Raw genomic sequence first — 18,549 nt, 5'->3', positions numbered from 1 at the left:
ATCTGCATTGTTTTAAATATGTTTTCTTTCAAAGAAAGCTTAAGACCTTTAAGAAAACATTTGTGGTATCTCTGGAGTATATCTTGAAGAGCTACTTGAAGATCTTGAAGAGCTACTACATAAGCCTACAAATTCACAGTTTATAGTTTTTTTTTGGTGCCAAAATTACTAGGGTGGTAGCTGGAAAATAGCCAAGACAACAGTGGGTTTTTATCACATACCCCTAATTGCAAAGGCTGAAGGATTTTCTTTAAATGCTTATTGATGACTGGTTAGAAAATGAGTAATAATTTCAGTGGTAAAACAAGTTTGGTATTTCCTAGGTGAAAACAAAGCCTCTGAAATCAACTCCGCTACAAAGCCATTTTCAGGCAATCAAGATTAAAAATACTGATTCAGATGTGTCTTCTGGTGAAGATGACTGGCAGCACTTGGTAACAAATCAAATAAATGAAATTGAAAAGTTTCTAAGCTTAGAAAATAACAACCAACCTAAAAAAAGAAAAGCAGAAGAGATGGCAGAAAAAACAGATTAAAATAATGTTGATAAATGCTTTCAGAGTGAATTATTTAGTTGAAATATCGATGTGGTATCAATTGGAATACAATTTATATCTAAAGCTTTATAGTTGTACTCACTTTACCAACTTTTTTCTTTGATGAAATTATATTACTGTTGTGTTTTCACTCAATAAATGCTTCATTTAAGATAGCTAAGATTGCAAGGTTTGATATTAGCACTGAATGAATGTTAGCATTTAATTCCCTTTAGTTAAATTTGTCTTTCCTCCATATACTCAAAGCTCTTGGTGCATCTCAAACCCCTTCCTTACAGAACACAACATATGTATTATACAAAATAGACAGTGACCCTTTGTGATTTATTACTTTGTATGCTCTGAAGATGGTTATTTCTTTTAAATATGAGACAATAAATGTCCAGACTGTAGTCAGATTTTAGCCTATATTTTACTATGATTTAGATTTTCCAAAAAGAGCAAAACTATACAGCATAAAAATTCAGGTGTCAGAAAGACTCAAAAGGCTGTTTTTCACTTTGTTCAAATTTTGTTTCCAGGCATTAAGTGTGTCATAGAGTTGCTGCCACTGCTGTTTTCCAAATGTCCGATGTGTGCTATGACTGGAAAAATTAAAAATAAAGTTATTAGTCAACCTTTTGTCCTTTGGTATTCTTTTATAATACAATACACTTGTATCTAGTTAAAACAGCAAGGTTAAATATATATAGGAGACAATATAGAGTTGTAAAAATGACTATAAGGTTTTTTAAAACAAAACAAAACAAAAAAACCTTTATTTGCCATACTAATCCTAAACCAGGCTTCCCTTGTGGCTCAGCTGGTAAAGAATCTGCCTGTAATATCAGAGACCTGGGTTCAATTCCTGGGTTGGGAAGATCCCCTGGAGAAGGGAAAAGCTACCCACTCCAGTATTCTGGCCTGGAGAGTTCCACGGACTGTATAGTTCATGGGGTCGCAAAGAGTTGGACACAACTGAGCGACTTTCACTATTCACACTAATCCTAAACCATCTATTTTCCTGAACTACATAAACCAGACACAGAAGTCATTAGTATTCTAGCCAGTGCTGAGCCATTAAATGAAATGTGCTGGAAAATAGGACTCTTTCATTAAATAAGCTAATCACATTCAGTCTGAACTTTAATAAAATTATGATAAATAGGAACTATTTAACTACAGTCAACTGATAAGAATACACCTTGGTTCTCTATAAACATTTAAGTGAAATAGAATAAACTGTTCTACAAAATGCTGCCAAGTATTAGTGTCTTACCTGACAACAACTTTTCTCTGGGTTTGATCAATTTTGCAGTAGACCATTTTAGTTCTTACAGCTAGAAAAAAGGATGTTTTACATGACTTATTATATGGAAAAATTCCCAAGGAAAACAGTCTAAAGCATGAAACTATGACCAAGTAAACCATAATAAAACTTTACAGTTTCCCAACACTATTTTACAAACTGGCTCTTTGAAGCGCAGCAGTATGATACAACCAAAAGGAAGGCCACATATATTTGTCCTCTGGTTTGCTGCACCTATCTGTATTAAATATCACATAACGATTTTCAGTAAGAATTCTAGCGTTCATCCTGAAATCACAAAACAGAGGAGGCAGGAAACAGTTTCTTAATAAGGTATTATAGGACTATTTGAGACTTAAGAGCATTCCAATGAAACAATGTCAATAGTTCCGTGCATTTTATTAATCTTAAAAAATCCTAATTACATTGCACTTTATAAGGCAATTATTAAGGCTTCCCAGCCAACACAGGAGACCTAAGAGACATGGGTTTGATCCCTGGGTTGGGAAAATCCCCTGGGGAAGGAAATGGCAACCTAATCCAGTTTCTTGCCTGGAAAATTTCATGGGACAGAGGAGCCTGGTGGGCTACAGTCCACGGGGTTGCGAAGAATGGGATGTGACTGAGCACAGCACACAATATAATTATTGGAGGTCCTATTCCTAGGCCAATCACAAAAATGTGATAATGGTTAGTATTTTCAGATCATTTACTGAGCTGGCACATGCATTAATTACAGGCATTAATTTATTTAATCTAAACAACCACAAATTAACTCCTACATTCATGTTTCACAGCTGAAGGCCTAGTCTCAAACACAGGTTTAATACTAAAATCTAGGCTCTTAACCACTACAATATACCACCGCCCTAAAGGCCTTTTGTTCTACATGACTTCAAGGAATAGATACACACCAAAAACCAAATGTGCTCATTCAGTCGTGTCCGACCCTTTGTGACCCTATGGATTGTAGCCTGACAGGCTCCTCTGTCCACGGAATTCTCCAGGCAAGAATATTAGAGTGGGTTGCCATTTCCTTCTCCAAAAAAAACCACAAAGCAACTTACTGAATGTAATCCCACTGAATTTTCCAGTACTACAAATATAATCTGCTCAACTACTAAACTCAGTTTCAGGATTAAAAATCTTATGTTTCATAGGATAGAAGGAAATTCTAGAAAAGAAAATGTTCCAATTGCCTTACCATCAATAACAAATGCTTCAACATCATCAGCTCCAATCTGAAGTTCTTGTTGCATTGTGTCAAAAGAAATTTCTTTATTTTCCACGGCCATTCCCATAAAAGTAAGCAGTCTCATTTTTGCCATATTCTGTTCATGCAGTAGGCCTGAGAAACACAGCAGTGAAGCCAGATAAGCATCCATACTAATTACAGCCCTGCATGGTAACAACGCTTCTGTAAAATTGTGTCAGTGTTAATTTTCACAAACCTTCTTGTATTTGCAAACCATAAACTGACCCTACAATCATATTATGGAGCATTTAAAATTATTTTTCTATAACTACGTTTCTTTATTACTTCAGTGCCACAGGTGACACATTCAATGTTAAGATCAGGCTATAAAATGGTATTTTTAGGCCCTAAACATTTTGCACATTTTCTATTTTTAGTATTTATTTTATATATCTTAGGAGATAAAGTATACAAAATACATTTCATAAAGAACATTCTCATTAAACTAAATTACTTAAAACTTATTTTTACTAATAAGCTCTTCATTTAAACACAGGATTCTGTATCTATTGATACTTAACTGTTTTCTGTGTTACTGGTAAGCATGGAATTTTAAAATATTTTAACATACATTCAGTTATGAAAACATTAAATTTCTCTTTAGACCACTTGGGATTTAATACTTAAAAGTCAAACTGCAGAAGTATATATTTAACATTTACAGGTTTAAAATGATTAGTACTAGATAAAGTAATAGTGATAACCTGTTCTTTTTAAGGCAAAAGTAGAAAACTACAAATAATTCAAATTTTGCCTTATAATTTCTAATGAAATATTATAATTATTCGGATCACAAACAACTGTCAGACCTAAAAGCAAACTACCTAGTCCCCATCCTTTCTCTTTAAAAAAATTAAAATTGAGGAGTAAGATTAAGTGACTTACTTATTGGTACAAAGTGGCAGTACTAGGCCTAAAAAACAAGTTCATTTACAAAACAACTAGAAATACAAATATATACAAATCCTGAATACCCAAACTATCTATTTCTAAACAGAAGCCGAATTATAACACACAGATTACTCTTATTTCATGTTAATTTCTTAAAACATTTCTAAAGTTAATTTAGAAATACTCACACATTCCTTTTCTCTGAACTTTCAAATTATGTAAACTCAGCGAATGACACACTCTAGTAATTAAGAGCCTCAAGTTTGTACTGGTAAAAAAGTTCTAAGTACTCCATAAATAAATTTGAAATTTATAACAATATTAGCAGAAGACTAGGGAAGCCCATTAATATAGGACATAATTGTTAATTAGCTGTAATTATGATGCAGGCTTTCTATTTGGCACTGATTCAACAAAAACATGATCATCATAACTCAAATGAATGAGGTACCCAAGTAAGTATTGCTAAGCAGATTTAATGGAAACCTACAAGCATCAAAAAATCAATTAGTGCACATTAACCCTAATTAACAAATGCAAATTAGATGCTGATTAACTTTCTGAAGCAAGAAGGTAGCAACTGGACAACACTAGATTACATGTGGACATGTTAGGGCAATTCAGTTGACACAAGTCGTGCTACTGTTGGCCCAAGCTGTCCGTTAATAAAACGAAGTGTTCTGAGAATAACTGATGCCACCTGTGGCATCTACACATTTATAATCCGACTTTCAGCTGTAATAACATCTTAATACATTTAAAACCCAAAAATAAACATTTAATATGATGTTTTTCTCCAAAACATCTTTTACAAACAAATTACTAATAAATGATTGCTAATCTGCATAGATTGTGACAAACAAAAGGCCAAACAGGGAATCTGATTTGTGGTTTACACAGGAATTATGTTTTTCCTATCACAGAGAACAAATACAAAGTTTATTTGTATACAATATTTGTTAATATAAGAAAATTCCTTAACATTACCAGTTCTATGGACATACATATTGGCCTCTTTTAATATGATAAAATGATAGGAATTCCTAAAATTTCTAAGATATAATTTAAAATACTAATGAAATTAAATTTATTTTACTGCTACTCCTTGTGCAGTTACAAGCTTACCATAAATCAAAAAACTTATCAGAGGGAAGATTATTTCTCAAATGAATTATGTAAAACCATGGTCTAACTCATGGAAATCTGCATGTAAAAACACTTCAAACTGATGTTTAAAACAAAGAACCAAATTTAAAGTCTTTAGGATTCTTGTTCTCAAAATCAAACTATGAAGCCAGTAAAGTATGAGTTAAAGACTTGTAGAAAGCTGTGCTTTGTTTCATGAAAGTAGATTACCTTCAACGAGGAAGTCACAGTGTTCTGTGTCATATTTCAATTTTAAAGTTATAAAAAAATCTAATTTTATGGAAACATTTATTCATTACTAATATGTCAAAACCTTAATGCAGTAATAAAAAAATGTGCATCATTGAGCAATTTCTGCATTGTCACTGACCCCTGTCTTAAAATGCTGCAATATAGAAAACGTAATTTTAATGCATGCAATAGCTTATGAACCAGTGCTCCTTTGAAACAGTCAATTACACATCAATGGGGGAGTGTCAAAGTGTTAATTACTACTCCTTTTTCTTTGGTGCGTAAATAAAGAGGTTGCTGACATTAACATTCCATCACATAACTTCATGCCACAAAACAAATTAACTGGGACAGAATGTGGTTTTCTGGGTCTAGTGCACCTGGCAAAGCACTGCACACAAACACACTTGCATCTACTTTATCTTGGTGTATTTCAAACGCCTTATTATGTTCAGGATAATTCAATCTTCCCCAATTCCAATGGCTGCACAAAAGTTATAGGTGACAGAAATTAATGATTACCAAATTGAGGACTAATAGTATAATCAAAGTAGATTATAAATGTATTCTTTATCTACACTTCAACCAACCAGGAAGACTAAATTCAATTTTAATATGGAAAATTACAACTGGCCTTTGTGTTCTGATCATCGTCCAGTAGAAAAACTAAGCACCTTAGCTTTATTTGTCTTCACTCTCTAAAAAACGGAGTTTTAGAACAATTAAACCTGTTCAACTACAGATTTCCTAAGGTTTCTCTTTTTAATTTTAGCCATGTTAAAAACATGCTCCAGAAAGAAAACACTGAATATATATGCAGTCTGCTCAATGAGGATGAGTAAGATTCAATTCAGCAACATTTACTGAACTCTGTTGGTCTAGAAAGAAAACTTCAAGATAAAAATCACAAAGCTTAAACTTACTATGCTGTCTTCAACAAACTGTCACACAAAATCACCATAACTCCACATCTAACTTCATCTACAGCTTCACTTAGATCTGCTTAGGAATACAGTATACTTTGTTCATTGGGGGCAGTGATGGAGAACCAAGTGTAAGACTGTATTAGAAGGAAAAAAGCTATCTGCTACAATTATGTGACTGTGGCTTTTTAAAAGAAGTACCAAAAATTTCAATCACCATGCATCTAAGGAATAAGATACACCACTGGTTAGGGTAATCTACACATAAGGCCATGATTGTATTTTCTCAATCATACATTCCTATCTCTCCCTACCCCTCCAAAGAATATTCCCCAAAACTTACCAAGTGAATCAATGAAGTCTTTATTATTCTGATAAAACTTGACATATGATGCCAATTTAGCACTCACAAAAATGGTTAAAAGCTATACAAATAAAGACAAAAAAAACAGAATCAAGATTTATTCTAGCTATTTAGGACACTGACTCCCAGCAAGGAGACTCTACATTTCAATCTGTTTGATCAAATTACCATGTAAATCTGCTTTCATCAAATTCACTTAAGATGAAAGAATCAGTAAATACAATGAGCTCTAAATGATTTACCCCAAAAGATGGCAGTAATGACGTAGTACTAAAAGAAAATAATCCGTAATGTATTTATACTAGAAAACTGCATTCATGTGCTTTTAAATATCAGACTTATTTTCCTAATTGGGGGCTAGCAGACACTATATAAATGAAGAAATTTGTATTCTCTAAGTTCATAATAGAGAAGATGAAGGAAAGAAAGGAAGAACAGGAGTGTTCAGCAGCGGAGAAAAGCTAAATGTTAGTCCTAAATTTCAGTCTGTTCCTGATAAAAAATGAATAAATAGTTCTCTTTCTAGATTTCTCTGAGTTGTGTCCATTAATACAAAGAGTTCTGGGTTCAGTATGTTAGATTGAGGAGAAAACACTTTTCACATTAAGGATAAATTACTTACATCATGAATAAGCTCGCCTTCCAAAAACTTGACTGGTTTTAACGTAAGAAGATGGTCAAAAAGGAATGCATTTGGATCTTTCAATGCTCGCACAATACACCTTAGTTAGAAAACAAAATCAAAGCTCAGAGTCTTGAAATTCAGGTACATTTCACTAGCTTTGCAGACTGCAAAATATATTCAATTAAGTGAAATATCTAAGAGTTTGATATACATGGCATAAAAAAATTACAAAACTGGGGTTAAAACAGGCCAATAAATTGATCAGTGACGCCTGTTTTAACCAAATTATTCAGACAAAAACATAGTTGAAGAGAAAGCACCACCAAAATAAAGAATAAAATAGCAATATTTTACCATTTATGTCAGACATTAAGTGCTTTAACATATATTATCTTATTTCATCCTCACAGCACCCTGAGACACTTAACAGTATTATCAAGCCCACTTTACCAAAGATGAAACAAGCTCAGAAAAGAACATGCCTGGTTTTAAGGGCTAATTAAGTGGTCAAGTATTTGAATGCAGGCATTCTAACCTGAGTCGACGACGATCTTTTCCACTAACTACCCTTTCTACCAACATCCATTATATACAAGTTCTTGGGAAGCAATAACCCTATGAAGAAATTACCACAATTTCCATTCCATCGAGTTAAAAAACTGATCCTACTCTTATCGCTACTAAATAGACCTAAAAGTGCTTGAAGCAGTTCTCGTTAGCAATAAGTTAATTTTTATACAAATGAAACCTTTCCCCACCAAACCAAGATCAAGTTCTACTACTCAGGTTGGGAACCCCAATTGCAGGAATACCCCAAATAGCAAACACTATATGGCTATTTCACATGCATTCTGTGGTTCTTTCAATACCCAATCTTGAATTTTGGTAGCTACATTAGAATCATCAAGAAGCATGTGCTATCAAATGGCTTTGGATCACTGGTGGATGCAGGCATGACCTCCACTATATGACCAAATACTCTAGCTTGCCTCTGCCCCAGTGACGACAGCCATCACTGGAACACCATGGTAAACATTACCTGTGGGCATCAACTCGAGCCTGGGAAGCATTGTCCTCCGTGTAACTGCCTAACAATTCCACCATAACTTTTGATGCGGCATCACTAAAAAGAAATACAACTTTAGGAACTTCAGAGTGTCATTACTGCCATTCATTCATTAAAAAATATTTACTAAGTGCCAATATTGTGCTGATGATACACATACACTGGTGACTCAGAGACACAGTTCTTCTCTATGGAAAGTCATGAACTTTCCTTCTAGTAGGAAAGAGAAACAACTAAGGAAAAATAACAATTAACAAGTACGTGCCATAAAGGAAAATGGTGATGTTATACAGTAATAGGGAGAAGGCAATGGCACCCCACTCTAGTACTCTTGCCTGGGGAATCCCATGGATGGAGGAGCCTGGTGGGCTGCAGTCCATGGGGTCGCAAAGAGTCAGACACGACTGAGTGACTTCACTTTCACTTTTTACTTTCATGCATTGGAGAAGGAAATGGCAACCCACTCCAGTGTTCTTGCCTGGAGAATCCCAGGGACAGGGGAGCCTGGTGGGCTGCCATCTATGGGGTCGCACAGAGTCGGACATGACTGAAGGGACTTAGCAGCAGCAGCAGCATACAGTAATAAGAGTTGAGAGAGGAAAGAGCAGGCTATTTCATACAGAGTGAGCAGGGAAAGTCTCTCTCTGAGGAAATGACACGTAAGCTGAGATCTGAAGGATGTAAAATAATTGGCTATGAAGAGTATTGGAGGTGGGAGGCAGGGGCTGGATGACTTTCCAGGCAGAGAAGACAAGCTATAAAAAGGCCTAGAGGAGAAAAAGTTTTTTTGTCTGAGAATAGTACGGCTGAACCTGAGCCAACACCAGATATTTAAATAACTCCACTAATGACACCCTTCCAATGAAATCACCCCCAGAATTATATGATCAATTTTGACTGCAGTGAAAAGTACAAAATAATTAAATGCATCAGCTCAATCTGAACTTAGAAAATGTTTATCTTCACCGTTTATTTCTTCTTTTAAACTGATAAAATCTTCAGCCAGTTACAGAAAGCTTCAGTTTGCTAAGTAGGAGAAATACCCTTTTCATTTGCTAAAAACCCTTCTCTTCTCCCCACATCTGGATTCAACCTGGATAAAATCAGTAAGAGCTATACCATTTATTTTTAAAAAGTTAAATGACATTCTAAAACTTCCCACAAAACTAAGGTTCAAATATATTACCTTGTTGGGGGGAGTGGGAGGAAGGCTGTATATATATATATATATATATACACACTTATGGCTGAATTCATGTTGTACAGCAGAGAGAACACTGTAAAACAATCACCCTCCAATTTAAAAAACAAATTACTATCCTGTGATACACTGCAAGCACGGGCACACTTTCCAGTTTTAACAGCCACAGTATACTTCAGTCGAATACATCTTTTTAAAGAAAATCTGAATTCACAAATATCAAATAGTCCATTTAAAGAGCACAGTATCTGACATATTAAAGGCCTCCGAAGGTATCACACAATTTGCACTCATCAACCACCAATATGAATAAAATCAGGAAGGAGGCACCAATAAGTGTAAGCATTTCTTACTAAGAGGGCAAGGTAACTCCCAAGAAGCAAAAACAACAAAATGACCATTTTCTGTGTACTAGGCAAAAACCAAATCTTAAAACTTAAAGCAGCAGCATGACAGAAATTTACAGAGTTTAAATAAGTATCCTCTCCTAGTTCCTTAAGCATGGGGAGCATTCACCGACTCAGGGCCCATCAGTGCCCAAGACCTTGGGAATGCAATGGTGGGCAGACAAGGTTGCTAACCTTCCCTGAGCTTTACTGCTTTGTGGTTTAGTCACTAAGGCGTGTCCAACTCTTCTGCTATTCCACGGACTGTAGCCCGCCAGGCTCCTCTGTCCATGGGACTTCCCAGGCAAAGATACTGGAGTGCACTGCCATTTCCTTCTCTAAGGGATCTTCCCAATCCAGGGATCGAGCCTACGTCTCGTGTCTCCCGCACTGGTAGGTGGACTCTCTACCACCGCACCACCTGGAAGCCCTCACTGAGCCTACATCCTCATAAAGCTCTTAGCTGAGGGTACAAGGCGCCATGTGAGTGGAGGGCACTGTAAGTACAGGAGGAGCACTTCAGGCAGAGTGAAGGAGCTGAGTGTGGGTCTAGACCACATAGAGGCCAGCTTTCCACAAAGCACCAGGCAAATATTTTGGCTTTAGAGGTCACAGTCTCTACCTCAACTATTCAAATCTTGGCGAAAGCAGACATAGATAATACATAAAAATGTAAATATGGGCATGTTCCAATAAAATTTTATGGACACTGAAATTTGCATTTCATATAATGGCCACATTTTAAGAAATAGCCTTTTTTTGACTCCCCAACCCCACCCCAATCAATCAGTTAAAAATGTAAAAACCATTCTTAGCTTGTAGAACATATAAGAACAAGTTCCAGCCTCTCTGGTCCAGACTGGGAAAGAGCATGGTGCTTTTGTATCTGACACAGTTCACTATGTCTAGAGTATGATAACCAAGAGGAAGAGTATGTGGGTGGGTGTGGGTGTGCATAAAAAAGAGGAGGAGAGAAATGGAGGGAGGGAGTATCTATATAGAGAAAGCAAACTTTTTGTAGTTTGTCACTGCACCATACAAAAATGGCAAGATTATTGTCACATTTGCCAAGTCACACTACAGCAATAAACGGAAGCCCACGTCAGAAAGGACTTCTGTATCAGACTAAGAATTTTGTACTGTACCCTAAAGAAAATGTAAACCTGAAGAATCATATGCTGAAATTTGTTTCACTGTAAATAGAATAAACAGAAGATGACTTCAAGATGTCTAGCTAGGAAAATAGACTAATTCAGAGAGAGAAAACAGTAATTCATTTTGGTCATACTGAGTTTGAGGCAACTGTGTGTGCTCAGTCACTCAATCACGTCTGACTGTTTGTGACCTCATGGACTGTGGCCCACCAGGCTCCTCTGTCCGTGGGGATTCTCTAAGCAAGAAAACTGGAGTGGGTTGCCATGCCCTCCCCAAAGGGAATCTTCCCAATCCAGGGACTGAACCCAGGTCTCCTGCATCGCAGGCGGATTCTTTACTGTCTGACTCACCAAGGCCAGGCCGAAACTAAATAGAAACAGGTGGAAATCAGCTGAACATAAAGACCTAAAGTTCAGAAGAGAAGCTGGGTTGAAAGCCTGGGAAGGGCATACACGCTATAGTTCCATAAACCACCGCTTCATATTGCCTTACGTCACTGCTTCTTACATCTACTGCTGTTGCAACACGTTCGTTTTCCAGAAATAGTCATCATTCACCTAGCACATACATACTGAGTGCCTACTCTTGTCAGACACTGTCCTAGCAATGAACAAAAAGTTAAGGCCCTTGTGAAACTTACATTCTGGTGGGGACTAACAGATAATAAACATTACAACATAGAAGGTCAGTTAATAATAAGTGCAATGGGAGCGATAATAAAAGAGGGAAGGTAGGGGGGAAGCAACGCAAGGGTAGAGGAATGTTGTTATTTTCAGAGACAGCCAAAGGCCTTTCCAATGAGGCAACAACTGAGCAGATCTGAAGAAGGGAGGGAGCCACAAATGAGTTGTGAATGAAGCGAGACTCTAGACAGAAGCCCCAGAAGTCAACTGAAGGAAGCGTTTCAACAGGGAAAGAATGCTCACCTGTGACAAATGCTGCAGGTATTTCTTCATACGTTAACATTAGGGTGTGTCTAGGAGGGGACGGATGGGTACTGATGTCCTATCTCAATTTCTCTGAGAACTAGCTTTGGGATTCTTTAGAAGGTGACCTTAGTTACTTCCTTTTTATGAATAAAAGACTGAGGATCTACTAAATAGCAATCAGAGACACCACCCAATGAGTAGTCATCAACGACATACATCATTTTAAACGACTGTACCAGAAGAAAAAGACTAATTTTTTAAGATGAGCTTGAAAAAAGTGAAAAGGATAATGACAGGAATAAAATATCTAATATTCACTGAGTGCTTTCTTAATAATAAAACCACTGTTTTAAGAACTTCGTGTATATCTTATTTAATCTTTCCAATAATGCTATTGGGTACTGCTGCTGCTGCTGCTAAGTCGCTTCAGTCATGTCCGACTCTGTGCGACCCCATAGACGGCAGCCCACCAGGCTCCCCCGTCCCTGGGATTCTCCAAGCAAGAACACTGGAGTGGGTTGCCATTTCCTTCTCCAATGCATGAAAGTGAAAAGTGAAAGTGAAGTCGCTCAGTCGTGTCCAACTTTTAGCGACCCCATGGACTACAGCCCACCAGGCCCTCCATCCATGGGATTTTCCAGGCAAGAGTACTGGAGTGGGGTGCCATTGCCTTCTCCAGCTATTGGGTACATACTACTATTATTTCCATCTTGAAGTTGGAAATTGAGGTATACAGATTTATTTAGGGTCATACAGCTAGCCTGGAGGTTCAGATGGTAAAGAATCTGCCTGTAATGCAGGAGACCCGGCTTTGATCCCTGGGTTGGGAAGATCCCCTGGAGAAGGGAATGGCAACTTACCCTAGTATTCTTGCCTAGAGAATTCCATGGACAGGATCCTGGCAGGCTACAATCCATGGGATTGCAGAGTTGGACATGACTGAGCAACTAACACATAGCTAGTAGGAAGGCCAAGGTTCGAATCCCAGTAGTTTTATTCCACTGCCTACACATTTATAGTGTACATTAAAATACGGATTCCTTCTCCAGTAGCTTTCATGCCCTCCCTATTTGAAATGGTCTGATATAAAACTAACACTTATTGACAACTGGCTGGAATGCTGCCACAAGTGTGCAAGCATGTAACAGACAGTAGCCACTGATACAAAATGAAAAAGGCTATTAATGCAAAATCCCCTGCTTACTTCTTTTATAACAAAACACTGCAACTTTCACAACAAAAATATAATTTTCTCTTGTATTATTAAATGTAAATGGCCTGCAAAAACTTACATTAACGTAACAGAAACACTATTATTGATTTTCTCTAATATATCAAACACCCTAGCACTGAAAGCCACTAAAAATTGTGCAATAAAACTAAACTGAAGACTGATTACTTTTTCTAAAAGTTTTTAACCACTATGTGAAAAGAGAAATTGAAAAGCTAGGTCAAAATGGCAGGATTATCCTTCAATACTGATTCTAAAATCTGGGCCAAATCTATCATTTGGTTGCACTCATAACTGGCTGAGGAATAAATCTTTTGGGCATGCAGTTTGCTGGGCTAAATACAAGCCTTAGAAACTCAAGACCTTGCAAAAGCACAATAAGATTCAGTATAGTCTATTGCAAAGTTGGGCTTCCTTGGTAGCTCAGATGGTAAACGTCTGTCTGCAATGTGGGAGACCTGGGCTCGATCCCTGGGTTGGGAAGATCCTCTGGAGAAGGAACTGGCTACCCACTCCAGTATTCTTGCCTGGAAAAGCCCACGGACAGAGGGGCCTGGCTGGCTACAGTCAATGGAGTCACCACGAGTCGGACATGACTGAATGACTAACACTTTTCTTTCACTTTCATTGCAAAGTTTCACCTCAGGGACACTGTTTACATAGGAGACACTGACTAAGGGGAACTGACTGCTAGACCCTCACCACCATTAAACAAAAGCGACAGCACTACCCCGCACTAAGACATCAAAGCTTAGTCTAATTAAATAACTTAGTCTGATATTACACAGCTTTGGGATTAACAGCTGTACCAGTTTTAGGAAAGCAAGTTTTGCTTTTTAGAAAGTTTAAAGACGGGAAAAACTATTTCAAACTTTGCAGTTATCTTGAATTTAGTAGGTGAAATTTACACAGAGATTTATAGCACCTCCTCAGAGAACAAAGAAAGAGCAAAAGCACTTATCCTACTTGTCTTCACAGTGCATCAATTCTGAATACCTTTTCTTACAATCCACAAGTGCCTCATAAAGTAGTCTTAAAAGGGTGTGTTTTTTTTCAGTGGTGAGGTTCCAGTCAGAAATCCATTTTCTAACCTACAACGAGATTGACAAAAGGAGAAAATGCAGTGACATGGTGAACATATTTGCTTCTTATTTCTTATAAGCAGAACAAGTATTCCACATGGTAACTCACTTGATCCAGCTCAGTTGGAATATACTGGATGGCCCCACAAGATGCTGCCACTTTAATGAGGCTGCAATACACTGTATATCTTACAGGAGTATTCTTATCCATCCCATGGAAAAGGTTGCTTAGCCTGGTGAACAAACAATAAGGCAGTGCTTGAGATCAGTGACTATGCTGAGTACACTGAGGCCATCCGCCCTGACAACAAACTTCGCAGAGATACTGTCACGAACATAACACTGCAAGGAGGGAAATGGAGCCCAAGACACACCACCAATAAGCCACAGCTGAGAGTCAAGTTCTAGAATTCTGTTTACAAATAAACGACAGTAACATGAAAACCCCATAGAAAAACTGAGCCTCTTTCAGTTCTTAACTTACAACTGCAGTCTCAGAGACGGACGTTCACCTTCCCGAAATTTGACCAGTTTCTCACATAGGCTTTCAATCAGAGCTTCTTGCTTATCTGGTTCCAGGATCAACAGGAGGGATACCACGCTGTTCATCACACTTTCAACATCTACACGTGTATGGATGACACAACAGTGATACTATAATATTTAATGTATTGAGTTAAATATGTATTTCCAGAATTTTAATATACCAAAGACCACTGAACTTAAAACTTAAAAAAACTAAAAAACAGAGAACACGTGAATTTAAAATAACCAGCTCTGTTGTACCATTATCATTCAGAAAACAACTTCCACATTTTATTAAACGAGGAAGAAGTTACTACCCAGGATCTGGTTTTCAACCAGTAAAACAGAAGACTGATTTACACGTCCTTATACTATACAGTTTCAGTTTTTACTGGCAAGATACTATTTATATGCCAAGTTTAATCTCAAACCTTAACCAGAGATTTTAGGACTCCTAATTTTCAAAATTTCCCATTTTATCTCAATAAGTAGAGGATGAGTCAAATGATTAGCTTTTCAATTACCTGAAATTGCCTCCCATTTGATACTGCAAACCTTATGAAGAGATTCGTATTTCTTCTTTAGTTCATTCTGAAATTACCAGTATTTACTGTGTGCAATAACACTCAAAAAACAGATGTGAAAAAGATGTTTTCTCAAAATAGGCTTACTTCACAGGTTTAACAGATGAGAATAAACTGAAAGTGTGTGCAAAGATTAAAAACAATGGTGTTTTTAAAGTTCTAAGGTCTAAAACAAAACAAATATAATTCCTAACAAAGTTTTTAAAAGTAGGTCTATGATTAGTAATAATACAAAAAATTTAAAAACAAACCTTTATCATCTTCCTTCAGACATACATCGCAGGCTTCAATAATCTGAGCTAAATCTACATGAAGTCCACCTTCTGAATTCTCTTCTGAAATTTCAGCTCCTTTAGACTTCAAATAAGCGCGAAGTTCAGCAGCCTGTTGAATCAAATAAGATTGTTCTATATTTATTAGATGAACTATAAATTACAAAAGGCAAGCTCTAAAAGCATTCTGTCCTGTTTCTTAAAAAAATAATAAACAAAATGTGAATATCACATTTAATGATGACTTAAAATTATATTAAAGTTTCTCTCCCCAGCTCATCCACCATCAGTCTCAAAGGGCTCAGACGGTAAAGCGTCTGCCTACAATGCGGGAGACCCAGGTTCAATCCCTGGGTTGGGAGGATCTCCTGGAGAAGGCAATGGCAACCCACTCCAGTATTCTTGCCTGGAGAATCCCATGGACGGAGGAGCCTGGTAGGCTATAGCCCATGGGATCCAAAAGAGTCAGACATGACAGAGCAACTTCACTTCACCTCAAACAAGTAGCTACACAAACCCCCATTATGACCCCCACACTTATCACCTTCAGAATTTCTCTCACATGACCTATATATCCTGATGGATTTTCAGTATACAGCACAAGCCTTTCTAACATAGTCCAAGCTTTTTTGGGGGGCAAGTGGGGAAAGGGAATAAGTGATCTGTTTTAAAGAAGTGAAGTTTTATTGCTCAGGTCTATGTAACATGGATAATTTAAAAAGTTACACACATTACCCTGGTAAGGGAGTAATCATTTGTTAAGTAAATGTTTGAGGACCTATCTGAGATAAGCCCTGTGAGAGACATAAAAATAAGAAGACGCCTTTGAATGTCGCCCTTAATATAATGTTTCTATCAAATTGCATCTATGCATACCCGGATCAGAAAGCACTGTTGGGCCTATAAACACGTAACTACAGGACCACATCAAGTATTCAGGCATTTTCTACTCTAACGCACACATAATATTTAATAACTTATTCGAGGACTTGGATTTATGGCAGCTATACATGAATGTAAACGGTGTTTAAGATAATAAAGAAATGAAATGGAGATGCAGGGACACCACCAGCACATGTACAGGCATCACATTTCTAATCCCACAGCTATGTCTGGCCACCTAAGTACATGAAACCTGCAGATCTGACAGCGCAATCTTTTCAGATAACATAGAAACTTCACATGACTTGGTATAAACAAGATTTCATAAAACAAATCTCACCATTTCAGAGAGCATTAAAATACCACTGTATATTTCTCTATGAAGGAGACATAGTACGGTGCCCCCCTCTTTCTGCTTTACTTTCTGCTTTGCATGCACAAAGCAAACTATTCAATCAACACTTTGCTGTTTTCATCTGGCATCCCTACTGGTCACAGGTGGTTATTCTAATCGGAGAACTTGATGGAAGTTAAATTCCTGAAGCAATCATCTATTTACCCAAAAGGAATGGCTAGGGTGAAACAAGAACAGTAGCATAACCTAACTAGAAAAGACACTTTAATATAATCAATGGCAAAACTTCCTGCATCAACAACCCTTTTCCATTTAAAACAAAAACAAAAACCAAGTAACTTCTCTTTCCCCAATAACCTAATAGCCTATTGTTGATAACATGATCTCATTCCTCATCAGATAGGCTTTTTTTCCTTACACGTCTTTTCTAATAATGCTCAACTCCTTCCCTAGCTTTTTACCCCCCATTTTTCTTTCCCTTACTCTGCTCTTCAGGTCTGAAAGTTATCTTAGACTAGTAATGTTTTCTCTTCTATCGAAACCAAAATTTCCATGTTAGTAGAGTAGCAGAAAACTACAGAATGGCAACACTTAAAACTTCGGAGAATAGTTTTCAGTTCTGCAAAATTAACGAGAAACTCACTTCGAGTTTAGTTGAACTTGAGACTTCTCCGTTTAAAATGAGAAGCATTACCCATGCATACATACCAAAAAGCAAACAGAAACTTAAAAATATTAAGACCGTTCAACAGGTGTATGCCTCAAAAGTCTGGGGGTGGAACTGATGTTATGCTTTCAGAACTCTCACTCTTGCTCAAGTAAGACTATAAAATACAGTCTACATACGGTCACAAAGTAGTAAAGCCATCTTGATCTTTAGTACCAAATTTTCCCCTGAACTGCTTATGCCTTCTGAAGATTCGCCACCTCCCACTCCGGATGTGGCTGCATTTCGGGGACGGAAGCAGATACCCGTCTCAATGAGTCAAAAGTACTGTGTCGACAGACAGAAGTGACTACAGGCTGGAAGAGTCCCGACGCCAACCAGGAAGTAGGCTGTCGAGCCTGGGACCCAGCGCTGGGAGCGCCGGCGGGCGGGCTGGTGCAACTCCAGGCTCGCAACGTGCGCCCCTGCCTCTCGGCCTGCCCACTCCTGGGTGCGGAGGAGACAACCGCGGCTCTCGACTCCGGGGTTGGCTCCGCGGGGCAGCGTTCCGCCCGCCTGGCCCGGGCTCAACCCCGACTCGGCCCCTCACATCCCTGAGTCTACCCCCACCTCCCACCCTGGAGGCATCCGCGGTCCGGGAACACACCTGATCTTCCTCGCTGATGTCGATGAACGCCGGGACACTCATGGTGAACGCCCGGGCACCGTGGACGTTGCGCTCCCAAACCACGCCGACCGGAAAAGGGAGCTGGGCCGCGCGGCGGCGCCTCACAACTGCTTCCGGGTCACCCACCGCGGGTCTTGCGGGGCGGGGTCATCGACAAGGGCGGAACCACAGAGACCAATCCCAGCACGCATTCTGGCTGGGGGCGGGGCAGAGGGGAGCCGGGCCACGCTCAAGGGGCCTCCTCCCTGGACTGCCTCCAGCCGCCTG

General features: G+C 38.2%; 2 protein-coding genes across 3 annotated transcripts in view; one reads left to right on the top strand and one right to left on the bottom strand.

The window, feature by feature from the left end:
- CCDC73 (coiled-coil domain containing 73) overlaps positions 1-1,178 on the top strand; it is a 116,377-nt gene extending 115,199 nt beyond the window's left edge. Inside the window, exon 17 of the mRNA XM_070804003.1 lies at positions 324-1,178. Within this exon, the coding sequence (XP_070660104.1) occupies positions 324-536 (213 nt within the window). The 3' untranslated portion in view covers positions 537-1,178. The remainder of the gene's footprint in view (positions 1-323) is intronic.
- EIF3M (eukaryotic translation initiation factor 3 subunit M) lies at positions 951-18,418 on the bottom strand. 2 transcript variants are annotated; one of them, XM_019975412.2, is made up of 11 exons: positions 18,262-18,418; positions 15,691-15,823; positions 14,815-14,953; positions 14,440-14,563; positions 14,245-14,339; positions 8,320-8,403; positions 7,278-7,377; positions 6,635-6,716; positions 3,050-3,193; positions 1,816-1,876; positions 951-1,141 (listed from the first exon to the last, which is right to left on the bottom strand). In XM_019975412.2, the coding sequence occupies exons 1-11, from the start codon at positions 18,301-18,303 to the stop codon at positions 1,021-1,023; spliced, it is 1,125 nt and encodes a 374-aa protein (XP_019830971.1). In that variant the 5' UTR covers positions 18,304-18,418; the 3' UTR covers positions 951-1,020. The 2 variants fall into 2 exon arrangements, with proteins under 2 accessions (XP_019830971.1, XP_070660103.1); XM_070804002.1 differs by lacking the exon at positions 1,816-1,876.
- Positions 18,419-18,549: the final 131 nt, after the last annotated feature.

Source organism: Bos indicus, chromosome 15, assembly GCF_029378745.1.
Source record: "Bos indicus isolate NIAB-ARS_2022 breed Sahiwal x Tharparkar chromosome 15, NIAB-ARS_B.indTharparkar_mat_pri_1.0, whole genome shotgun sequence".
Taxonomy (NCBI): Eukaryota; Metazoa; Chordata; class Mammalia; order Artiodactyla; family Bovidae; genus Bos; species Bos indicus.
This window is presented reverse-complemented; position numbering and strand designations above follow the sequence as displayed.